This window comes from Haemaphysalis longicornis, unplaced genomic scaffold, assembly GCF_048455015.1.
Source record: "Haemaphysalis longicornis isolate Haplotype H1 unplaced genomic scaffold, Haemaphysalis longicornis Haplotype H1 scaffold_8, whole genome shotgun sequence".
Classification (NCBI taxonomy): domain Eukaryota; kingdom Metazoa; phylum Arthropoda; class Arachnida; order Ixodida; family Ixodidae; genus Haemaphysalis; species Haemaphysalis longicornis.
Window position 1 is genome coordinate 159,081,039 of NW_027526445.1, and position 12,707 is coordinate 159,093,745.

Here is a 12,707-nt window from a genome sequence, read left to right on the forward strand (position 1 = left end):
AATAGACGTTTCGAGACAAAGGGTGGAAAATGCGCCTATGGCAGGTATATGCACGGCAAAAAAAGGTTTCGACTTAACCGGTATTTCGAGATATCCGAGTTCGAGTTATGGAGAAATCACTGTATCTGATGACTGAAGGTGATAAAACTTCGTATGCATGTGCACACGTCTTGTTTTTTTATTCGGCATTTACATTTAACAGATTCCCAGTTGACTGGACGTAACTGAGGGGGCCGCGAAGACGTGCGCTTAAGGGCCTTCACATCAACGATGCGAAAGGTCAGAAGGCACCGGTTCGAGCTGCTTTATTTACATACACGTACAGGGGACAACATCTTGGGAAACTTGCAAAGAAAGACGGTTCCAAAGAGCCATACAAAAAAGCGGAGCGCCGACACACCACACACACATTTTCAGGCGCTGACTAATCCATCAGTTAACAACGGCGGGGATATTCACAAAGAACGGTTGTTTGCTTGGTAATGTAGCTGAAGTCCCGCATGATGTTTCCAAGCTGGAAAACGATGCCGTGCCGGCAGTGTTCCCGAAGCCCCCGAGTATGCGTCGAAATCGAAATAGCGTAGCGACACGATTCCGTGGTTTTTAGAAAACTCGATCTAATACGCGAAAACGTACTCCTGTCACTTTACGTTTCGGTTAAAACTCTTCGTACTGGTAAGAACCAACTTATTTGGCTAATCTGGTTTGTCGACAGAAACGGATAGGGTTCGAAAAGGGGCAGTTAAAATGGGCTGAACCCGCCCAGAAATAGGGCAGAAATACGAAGGCAGCAGCGGCACGGCAGAGCGCCGTCCGCGCCGGCCGGCCACCGCGCTCCGATTGACTGCAGCGCCGCCGCTGCATGCATCACGGAGGAGCCCCCTTCGCGGCTGGCGGACGGCAGACTAGCACATATTTCTAGGGACCATAGCAGCGCGGAGGCCATGATGTTCTGTGTCGCGTGGCTCGCCGTGTGTCGAGACCACGCGCTGCTGACGATGGAGGCAGCGGTCGATGATGATGATGGTGGGCGCTTGCTGTTGATGACGAAGTGGCCGCTACAGGGCTCCCGACAGCCAGGACAGCCATGGCCCGATTGATGTCGCATGGATGTCGCAGAGGCCATGCCAGTGGTGCATAATGAGGAGAATTGAAGAGAGAGCGGTTGGTTTTTTCGCGTCTTTCACGGCGATTTGTGCGCTTACCGCTTCACGTGCACGTGTAATATTTGGCTCGGGTGTTCCTGGAAGTCTAATCTAAACGTCGCGCAGGTTTACTTGCACTGCACGAAGAGTGTTGCAGGGTCCCCATATGCTTGTCGACATTGAAATGCACAGCCCCTTTCTTCATGCCGCCGCTTAGGTTTAGTGTAGGGACATTTAAAAGCTCCCCATCGAAGAAGTGAACTCATCGCGACGTCATGCGTTTGGGCTGAGTGGCAGGTGTTGGGAGGTCCAGAATAATAATAATAAAAAAAGGGCAAAAATGAAGCCTTTAAATCAGCCTAAATGGGCGCGAGATTCTTCCCTGTGCCTCGAAAAAAAACAACAACAACAAAATGGCGTAAGCTGCTTAACCGACTCCGGCAAACAAGTAAACACGTAACGTTTGTGCCTTTGTACGCTTCAACCGCCCCCAGGAACAATGATCTCGGGAAAGCGTGGCGCGAATACGAAAACAGACAATTCTGAAGACTTTGGGCAGTCTGCTATCGCCTGCGGGGGGAAATTTGTCCCGTCCTGTGTATCCACATCGCTCATCGCCTCAAATTTGCCTACCCGATTGGAATAGAAAAAATTGGTCGCCACTCCGCCTACGAAGGTGGATGTTTAGCAAGGCTGTTGTAAACCACTACAATTGGTGATGGAGGAGGGTATGAAACGTTTCTTGTCGTCTCGGCAGGCTTGTCGCTTGCGCTTGGCGTGTGTCACTAGCTAAGGGTGCAGAGTATCGGCACTCTTTTCTCCTATATTCTTCCGCGCCGCCGCCGTGATCATTGGTCTGTTCGCGTCACGTGACATTTTACTCTGACAATTCATGGGCACCGCCATTTTGGTAGTCGGTCAACTCTTCTAGGTTTATTAAATTCTCCTCCCTGCTCTGCGGCTGCGCGCGACTGACACCGTTCCGAAGCCCGACGCATGCGCTCAACGTCTTGGGAAAGAACTGCTCTATTTAGTGACACTAGTCCTACCTAGCCTTCATAATCTGCAAACAGTCTTTACAAGGAACACATGGGGGTGGGGGGGGGGTGGGGCCCAGTGTTCACAGGCGCCTTAACGTTCATAATGTGGTTTCGACCACTGCTTGTTCTGTGGTTTACTTAAAGGGACCCTGCAACACTTCCGATAAACGCTTTCACTCTTCACTTCACGTCTGGAAGCACTGCAGAAGCTACAGTTATCCCCAGCACGGAGTGGCACTGCGTGATTTGCTCGTCGCACCAGATACACCTTCCGTTTATGCCTTGTTTTTGTGGGTTTATTTTTAAAGTTGCTATCGAAAAGCGTTCATTGCCGCTGCAACTGAAGGAAACCCAGCCAACAGCCGCTACTTGGCCTTAGTGACGTACTTCGAACGGTCGAAGAAGGTCAAGACCGGGAAAGATAGAAAAATATTTTGAGCGAGTTTCCAAGTTATCGGATGTGCATAGAGCAGCAATTTTTGTCAGGTACTTTGCGACCACCTAATCTAAGTACTGGGTGTGTTGGGTGACAACGTTCTGCAAGCGTTTAAAATTTCAAAAAAAGTTAAAGAAGAAGCGTTGCATGGTCCCTTTAAACGGATTCCGGGCTATATGCTGTTTGCCTGGTTCGCCTAACGCGGAACTCGGTTTTTTAGGCCTCGGCGCCTTAACGTTCTTGCCCACGGCGAAGAAACCATTGAGGGTAGAGGTGTACATCTTTGCTGTAAAAAGTGCCTTTCCAGACTGTCTTCTGTTGCTGCAGTTACAACCACAGAACCCTGGCATTTTCTCGTTTACATTGCATTGTAGCACGTAATCTAATCAAACAAATTGGCACGCTTATCTGCTCCTTTTGTTGCAAATGTCGACAAAAGACGATAGTCTTTGTCGACATTTGCCAAGTAAATGCCTCCCTTCGCTTTCCCGCTCACCTCTCATGCTGTTCCTTTAGCGCTTCTCCGAAGGTAAACACGCTAAAGGTTTGGTCAAGTCAATTTAAGTTTACCGTGTTCCACTGCTCCAGGTCGGGTGCCTCGATGTCAGCGCTGCCGTACGGCGCAGACGCGCGTGAATCGAGGCGGCCTAATTCAGCGTTTATAGAACCACGTTGCCCCACTCCACGTGCGTTCCAAGCAGAACGTGGAACCTATCTTGAGGAACCTTTCCTTGCTGTTTCCGTTTGATGCTGTTACCGTAGCGCGGGCAACAGCAGGCGACGGTTTTCGGCAGTTGACGTAGTATTTAATTTGTCAAGCATCTATGAATAAAAAACCGAGCATCCATAAATTCTTTAATAAAGAAACACTGCCAATATTAATGACGCGTTGATTTGCTGCCTTATATTGGCGTGGTGTCTTGTTCTTGTTCAGCAATGTTGACAAGTATAAACATTGACACTGGACTTCGACGTTTAGATTTGGCTGTGACTATTGCAAAGATTTTGTTTCACTTTCGGCGGGTGGCTTAATCGAGCCACAGACAGACATACGAACAGGCGGACCAATATTTCTAGGTTTAAGTAGCCAAGGAAAGTCTCTTGTCTTTAAAAAAAATGGCTACCGCTTAGCTTAGCTAACCTTGGATATGCAAAGCAAAAGCTTGGCTCAGTCTGGTTGAGTCTTGCTTTTGCTTGGCTTGCCTTTGATTTAGCTGTATTGCCGACCACGTCTCAAAGCCGTTCGGTTCCGTGCAACGCTCACAGGAGGAGGCCGGGCGAACGTGGCGTTCATTCAAGGCGAACACACCGTTCCTTTTCGCCGGGCGAGAAACGGGTAACGTCGCCCGAAACAACCCAGCGCCTCATGGATGGGAGGCTGCGGGGGTGGTTGGCTGCATAGAGTTTCATACTAATATGTGCTAGAGGGAAATCTGTCGCTGCAGTCGCGGGCCGCCGTGGGTGGCGCCATTGCCGCTAGCGACGTTCCTCGCCTGCGTGGCTTAGCTAGCCATATGGCTTTTTTTTGTCTCGAAGACGAAATCAACCAAAAAGGGTAACATTTTTTCTTGTTCATCGTCCATGAAGCTTCTTCATATTCACTGACAAATTATTCCTTTTGGAGGTTAAATTTTATAATAACAAAGCAATTTGGTGAACGTTCTATAGTAATAGTGTCGGTTTCTCGCAGCCAGTGCCAACTTTTCAGCCTGTTCATGAGCCATGCCAAGAACTAGTGTAACGTGCCTGCCCGGTACATGACGGAACGCTCGTTGAAGCGCGGGCTCCCCTAGACAGTGGCGCCAGATTTCCCTCTAGTGTATGAAACTCTATAGGTTGGCTGCCTCGGCCGTAGTGGCGGTGGCGGGCAGGCGCGAACAGTGGGCCCGGCGAATCACGCGATGTGCTTCGAGGGTTGTGTCGCCGGGGGTGTGTCTCCAGTCAAAAAGTCATTTGAGCATCCTTCATGAAATCGCTGGACGAAAGTAGTAAAGCTTTGCTTTAAAAACACGCACGAAAGCGGTGATACAATCCAATAGCCACATGATCCCATGCTGCCGCTCACACGGAGAACCCAGCAGTTGGACCGATTGTGTTCGCCGCCGTCCATGACCCTAAATGGACTAATGAATAGCGTGGATTCGCTGAGCAGCGGAGATAAAAGAAAGATAGTATTTTCCAAGTTCCGGTTACTTTATGAAACAAAAACCTATAAAGTGAAACTAGATTGAGTTATATTAATTTGGGATAATTATTTCGTTAATTCTGAATTTCGTATTTCTATTTCATCGTGCATTTATTTGCGGTCCATCAATTGTAGTGTCCGTGGAAACGGCCTTGCCCGAAGACATCGGCTTCGTATCGCGAGGTACCCAGGTTTCTTTTCCGCAGCCTCTGTCTACGTGCGTGACGCTGTGATGTCGTGGTCTGCTTAGTTGCGTGACGCCGCACGAGCTACGACAAGCCGCGCCCCTAAAGGGTTCCGCACCTAAAATGTGACAGATATCTTGACCGTTCGGACCGGAGTGTTCCACGGTTGTTGTATTTCTTTTCGGTTTAACTGAGGCTTTTCAAAACGAAAGGTTTAGATCGGTTTAGAGCGCGCACGTTGTGAGGCGGTGGAAAATGGCACAGCTTGCACTGGAGGTGCAAAGCTGGAGTAACAGGAGAGCTGGAAGCCCCTATACCTGTGTTAGAGACCCGGCTGTTGCACCTCCCATGGACTTCCAGACTTGCCACTGGACGTCCTCCGTGACTGGCAGGCCCGGGTCATTTGGTCAGCAGACTTTCACATCTCTCCCAAGGGGGGTTGCGTTAGCACGCGCTACAACCCGCGGCAACTGGCTTCGCGAACTTGGCGTCTGTGCTCCCCACTTGAGGCGCGAACGCACGTGAACAGGCGAGGAGAAAACCATGCGAGAAATCACGACACGGACACTAGACAGTGTTCTTGAAGGTTTAGCTGGCCGGCGCTCGCCACGCCTCTAAAGGCACAAGCTTACGTGCGCTCGGTTAGCGTTTTTAACTCTTTACGAAGCTTTTTACCTCCACCGCCCAAGAGTTCTGTCGTGATCGTTAGGGTCAACAGAAAACTCCCACGAACAGAGAAAAGGTACTGGCAGCGCCAGGAATCGAACCTGGAACGAATAGAGAAACGGAGTGAGAGCCCGTTTTCTTACCGATTGCGCTACGAGCCCACGCGCAGAAGGGGGAGACACACGGTGCACTCACCGAGCACATCTTCCGGGCTAGCTCTTGCGTTCTTAGCGAATGCAACGTGGCAGCATCACGCGACCTCTCGCGTTTCACACATGCGCCCCACCCGCGGCACTTGTAGCGGGTGTGGCGGCGGCAGAGATGGAAGAGAAATGAGATCTTCTAACATCGGGTTTGAGTTTCCTTTCATTTTAAAAAAAGCTTCTACTCACGTGCTTCACCAATAGAACTCAACCGACCACCGTTCATGAATCATGCATTCATTAAACTTTAGCAAAGAATGTCTCTTTGAAGTAATAAAGGGTATGGTTAAGTGCATTTCACTTGTCTCTGGTTCACGCATTGCAGAGCCACGTGTGTGAATTCAAGTGACGTCGCATGGGTAATCGTTGTGCGTGTCGTGTACAGCTTTGCTTTCCAGCCACCTTCACAGGGTGGATTGGCGCGCATTTTTTAAAGTTAGTGTCTTTTGGGCTACTTGAAAGAGGAATTTTGGTCTGCCTTTGTGAACAGAGAATTTAATACAAGACCACATATCAGCACGCAGCGGCTAGTGGTAACAGCACTTGCACAAAAGCACAACAAACCCAATTAGTTTCCCAGTGCTCCGGGTAGTGAACACTTTGCAAATGTCTGTGGTGGTGAAACACGCTACTGCAAAATCACTCCACATGAAGTTCACAGGTGTTCACAAAAAGAGTTCAGAAACAAGCTGGAACTAAATACGGTAGAACAATTATGCTCAGGACATTGTTCCAGATCACCATGAAGTGCGTGAACCAGCATAATAGAAAGGCTGCTTCGCTTAACGCTTCCAACTCATTTTATAAGTGACTCAGAGGGATCGACCGTACACGCCACGGCAGTGGAAACATCTCTGGTTGCGGTCGGGCGCGAAGACACGCGGTACCACGATTTCGCAACAATACAAAAGCACGAGCACACATCAGGAAATTCAACACGTCATTTGAACGTGTGCTCATTGTAGAACCTGCTTAATACCGAACGAAAACCTGCTTGACACACACGAAAACGTTACATCTACAAGACAATGAAACATAGCATGTTCCAATATTGCAGTGTGCCCGCACTGCGGGCACCGTCATTCAGCTGCACGGCCAAAGTTAAAGCAGATGCTGAACAACAGGTTTCTATACCCACAACCAAATAGAAATGCCTAAGCCAGTGGCAATGTTCATACTTATCAACTTCTCAACATTGTTGACCCAAAGCAAAATATTACACATATCTGAGGCGATACATCAATACGTGATATTCGCAGTGTCCCCTTATTAAAAATACACGGATGGTTGATTTAATAAAAAAATCATTCAGAAAAATACAAAAGCGGTCACCCGCTGTTTGCCTAGAGGCGTTTCAAGAAATCAAACAGAAACAGTAACGAAGGGTTCCACTACATAGTTCTCACGTTCCGCTTGGAGCGCACGTGCAGTAGGGTGCCTCGATTCACGCGCGTCTCTGCCGTATGGCAGCGCTCGCATCGAGGCACCCGGCGCGGAGCAGTGGAACGCGGTAGATTTAACTGGACTTTAACAAACCGCTAGCGTGTTTTTCTTGGGAGGATCGAGACAGGAGCGGAACAACATGAGAGGTGAGCGGGGAAGAGAAGGAAGGCATTTACTTGGCAGGGGCGCCAGCCAGACGACTGTGTTTCGTCGACATTTGCAACGAAGTGAGCAGATACGCGGCCGATTTTTTCTTGTTATGATTTTTCGAGCTCCTCACGTGGCGCAAGCCCCCACGCAAGCCTGGACGAGGCCGGGCGCTTCTCACGAGACGCATGCTCACGAGCGCTCTGGTTTAATGTTCTGGTGAGGCTCGATGACGGAACTAAAAGCTTAAATGGCTCTGCTGTCAAAAAAACCCGCCCGCCCGCAAATGCGTCGCAGAGTGGTGGGGTATCGCGTGAATGTTGCGTAATTGGGTATGATTTGGGAATGCTTAATTGTTATTTCGTCTTTATATTCTTATTTATTGAATGAAGGAGAAGCGAAGGCAAGGAGTGTAAAGTTAAAGTCTGTCTTTATTGCGTGGTGCCGTCGAGCAAAGCGTCAGGTCAAGCGAAAGCCAAGCAAAGACGCCCTTGACTGAATTCCGAACGCGCGCTCCGCCGCTTATATACACACCGCCCGCGCGCGTTCGAGGGAGAGGAGTACGGGGGAGAGACGCGCATGCGCACACTTCCGTACACAAGCGCGCGAACTTTCCACGCACCCACCACGCCGTTATCACGTGTACACGCCCTGCCACCGTTACTGTTGAGCGCGATGCAGCGCACGGGTAGCTACGACGCATGCGCGCACAGACGCGCTCCCCCCGCACCGCCGCAGCTGTTGTTCAGAGCGGCGGAGCGCACGGGGTACACGCGCTCCTCCCGCACCGCCGCACCTGTTGTTGAGAGCGAGGAGGGTACGGGGGAGAGACACGCACCTGCGCCTCGACGCGACGCGCATGCGCAGTGAGCGTGTGGACGGCGCCGACAACATCGACGAGTGACATCGCGAGCCTAAGAAATGCTCCGCATTTAAAAAGTGCAAGTCGCGTGATCCGGGATGCGTGAGCCTTGGATCGCGCGCCTGGAACGGGAAACCTCGAAGCCAAGGAGAAGACGTCCAGGACGGGGCGGGCCTTCAGCCCGTTACCTGCCACCACCATTCGGACTTCGATTCTCCTTGAGACACTTCCTCAAATTAAAAATTATCTCTCTCTCTCTCTCTCTCTCTCTCTCGAAGCGGGAGGAGGATGGGGGGAAGGTTGTAAGAAAGGGCGACCCTTCACGCACCAGAGAAGCCAGACAGCAGCGCTAAAGCAGTGTAGTCCGCTGCCGCAGCTGCAATAGAGGTAAAGGAACCGAAAGGGGCGACAGGAATGCTCTATAGGCGATGGCTTGCGAGCGGCAGTAACTTCAGATTGTGCTGTACATGGGCTGGTCAAGAAGTAATGGGTCCGCTGCAAAGTTTAAACAGAAGGGGCAACGTCAAATCAACAGGAAATTCCTGGCGAACTCAAGCGAACAGATTATCTACAGGAGGCTCCTGGCGAAGCCAAGCGAAACGATGTATGTTCGGAGGGTTCTGTCGTAGCGGCTAGTCAAGCGGTGACGGGCGCGACCGCAGAAATAGCGAAAATTCCTACGACAGACGAACGAAAGATTCAATTAGGCTTTCGTCTTCACCTTGTCCGAAAGTGAGCATCCCCGCAATTTTTGTTTTCGCCTTGTTGGTACTGTTGTGGCAGTGGACCGGGCAACAATTTCGTGCATTAGCATTGGCTTTCGGTTTCAGCACCTCAGACATTCGGAAACGACTGCACGGGTGCGCCCGCTGAACGGGCTCTTCCGCATTCCGTGATCAAAACAGGCGTCCTCTGCGGCCCGACAGAAATTAACGATGTGAATCGCACATCTTGGTACAATTTTAACGCGCGACCACCTTTGCAGCTTTCTAATTTGACACAATTCTGTGCCCCATTGTGCGAAAAATCGTCCTTACTGTGTCGCACATAAATTGTCCGCCCCTGTAAAAACACACCGAAACGAAAACTTCGGCACAGGCGCTGCAAAAGTTAGAAGGAGCCCGCCAGTGGGGAGCAAACCGGACAAAACTAGGGTTCTTCTCTACAGCTCGCATAGGAGACCAGAGTGGCGCGTCCATGCGCCATTTCGAGTTTCAACACGCGCGGGAATGCCACCCGTCTGGCATGCATGCAGGAGCCGCCGGTCCGGTTGCAACGACGGGGCGATGTTCACTGTAGCGAAGTCGGCGCGTGCGTGAACTGCCGGCTGCGCCAGCCTCTGCGCGAAGCAGCGGCAGACCTGCGCATCGAACTGAAAAAACAAAATTACGCATCTTCACGAAGTGAATCATGACGAGTGGGCGGACCACTGGAGATCGTTCTTACCGTAAAGCATCAGTGAGAGTGCTTACTGCTGCTATAACGACTTCCCATCCAATCCAATCAATACAATTCAATTTAAACCAATCCAAATCATTTCAATCCAATTTATTTCAATCCAATCCGATAGAATCCAATGCTTCTCGCGCATGCGCTGCACGGCTCTCCAGGAGCACTCTCTCTCCAGCTTTCTCTCTCTTTTTTTAACCTTTCGTGAAGCTTTTGTTCACAGATGTTCCGATTTACACGGCGCTGCGCGTCTCTCTCTCTCTTTCTCTCTCTCTAACCTTTTGCGCACCTTTTATTTTGTTCTTGTTAATCTTTTATGAACATTTTGCTCACAGATGTGTCGATTTACACGGTGCTGTGCCGTGAGCACGGATTCCGGACGCCGGACAAGCCTCGGCCGTAAGGTGCTTCGACCATAAAACAATTTTGCTTTACATTTAAAGCAAAGATTTCTACCTCTACCAGCCAACGGTGCTTTCATGGCGTGCGGGACAAGAAACTCCCAACGCGTCTGGGGAGGCGAAGGGCGCTTTTCACTCAGGCAGCACAGTGTAGATGGCGTGGCGATAGGGGGCTATCACCCAGCGTTCTCCGTGCTCACCCCGGCGGACGCGTTGGCGGTACCCTTCCGTCGGCTTTGTCGTCTGCTTTAACGACGGTGTTAGGCTTGTTTTGGCGCAGCTTCGCGTCCATTGCGGGCTAAATTCGCACGAATTGATTAGCTTGTTCCTCATGGGTAACACGGACCCATCGGGATTAAGTAGTCGTATGGCAAAGATACGTTACGGATTGTTTTGCAGGGCGGGAAAACAATGTAGAGACCCCTTACAGACATCTGGCCGCTGGAGAAACGCCAATCTTCTGTGCACTGCTTGTCACGAATGGGGCTGCGTTTTGTAAATTGCTGAATACCGATTCGGTTGTGTTTTAACAAGTATTCCAATAACCGAATGCAGCAACTGGTTCTGATAAATAGCGATTGTAAAAGTTCCGTCAACTTTCTTGCAATTCTCAAACTTACGAAACTATTCAGTTTAAATCTCTATAAATGGGAATCACTAAGCTCACATGCCGGATTGTTTCGGTGTCTGTGCTTGTGTCGCTCGGTGGCGTAGCCCCGACCCTTCAAAACACGCTCCTCTCCGTTTTCTTTCTTCCGACACACGGCCGGGCTACAGCGGCGGCGTCCGCCGCTCGAGCCATGCCGTGGCGGACGCTGCTGCATTCGGAGTGGCGCCCCCGCGAATCCCATGTAATGGCTAGATGAATCTCTGGTTTCACTCTTTCTACAGCCACGTGTGTGTATTCAAGTGACGTCGCATGGGGAATTGTTGTGGGGGTCGTTTACAGCTTTGCCTTCCAACCACCTTCACAGCGTGGATTGGAGCCAATTTTTTAAAACTCAAGCCTGCGAATTTTGCATCAGTATTTTGCAGAAAGAAACGACGAGGCTAGAAGCCACCAATGTATTATGGTCGATTTAAAATGTTGAATTGCGGTATCCACCCCGACTGCATCGAATAAGCTTGCTTCCCGCAGTGGCTAGAACTTTCAGGCACTCTAAGATGTCTTTATTTGCTAACATACACCGCATTTGTTGTAATCGGTTGCTAGTGTTGCCCAAAACCAATACAAACGTAACGTTCGAGTGCTGTTTGCGACAGCGCCCTATCGATGGTTACCTACGTTATGGCAGATGAGCATAGCTTGTTCAGCGGGAGGTTAGTCACTGCACAACGGATACAAGGGCAGGAGTATAAACGGGAGTATAAAAAATGCCACTTGTCTGCTCACATCGTTGGCTATGTCTCGAAAGACTACAGTTTTCTGGCGCCTGTACCATGTAGAGGCCTTTGTTTATTTGCCCCGGCCGCCTCTCATTCTCTCACCTTCAGTTTTGAGCCACCTAATAAAAAAGAGGAAAAAAAGAACATACTGAGGGGGATTTCTCAGGTCAATTCAATTTTACCGCGTTCCACTGCTCGCGCTATCTTCTGAAACGGTCTGTTGCTGTTAAACGAGAACATTGCCGCAATGTCCAAATCTCTCGCGAGCCCTTTTTGTATGTTTGGGTGGATATGTTGTTTTCAACGCGTATTTTCTTTTGCTATCCAATATAGTGCAACACATACTTTTAATTAAAGGATACCAGTTGTACTTTGATGTTTTGCCTCAAATGTGTCATGTCTTTTTTTCGCTCAGTAATCTCGACAAGCATGTGGTGTATTTACAAATCTAGTGGCCCAAGGGAGATTTTGGCTGTGTGCGCTTCTTTCAGAATTCTTTCATCTTTTGTTCGGATGGTGACCATAGCCCTTAAAAACTGAACTGCCTTCCACACAGCGTTGCATCTTGGTAGGTGCAGACGAAAGGTGACTAATGTATCGTCCACACCAAGGTGTGAGATTAGACTCCAGATTCGGCGGACTTTAGGCCCTTTCAAAGCTGCAGTAGTTACTACTAGGGCGAGCACCGTAAATGTCGTCAGCGATGGGGTCCGACTGCAGGTGACTCTCACCATTAGTTTTGTCCTCCGGTTACTTTCATCCAGCTAATCTGCCTGATTCCAGCTCAACGCGTAGGGAAAGCATATCACTGCCAGGAGTCATTACGACCTTGAAAGATATGGCAATAGACAACGTCATCCACTATGGAGTTCTCAACGTCTTCGCACAAGGACAGGGCTTGGCTGTTGGAATCGAAAAGGCGAAGGGAATCCTGACGGTAAGTGACGGGGTCCCTACTGTATTCAAGGGCGTGGTTTTTATTGGGGAAGCCCGTGCTACAAAGTGCATCTGCGTACCTAAAAATTAACTCCATGATGTTCGGTCGTACAGAGCCTTCCATGAAGATGTACAGTTGGAAATTGCTCTTGTAAGGTTGTTCTGGGCGATTGTAGGCTTTTATTCATGGGATTGCAAGGCGGAACAACCATAAAAAAAAGCA

At 49.8% G+C, this 12,707-nt stretch overlaps 1 protein-coding gene across 1 annotated transcript in view; it reads left to right on the forward strand.

Moving 5' to 3' along the window:
- The window catches only part of LOC144149854 (uncharacterized), a 59,405-nt gene that overhangs the window by 14,967 nt on the left and 31,731 nt on the right, over positions 1-12,707 (forward strand). Inside the window, exon 3 of the mRNA XM_077681565.1 lies at positions 12,332-12,485. Coding sequence (XP_077537691.1) covers positions 12,332-12,485 — 154 coding nt within the window. The remainder of the gene's footprint in view (positions 1-12,331; positions 12,486-12,707) is intronic.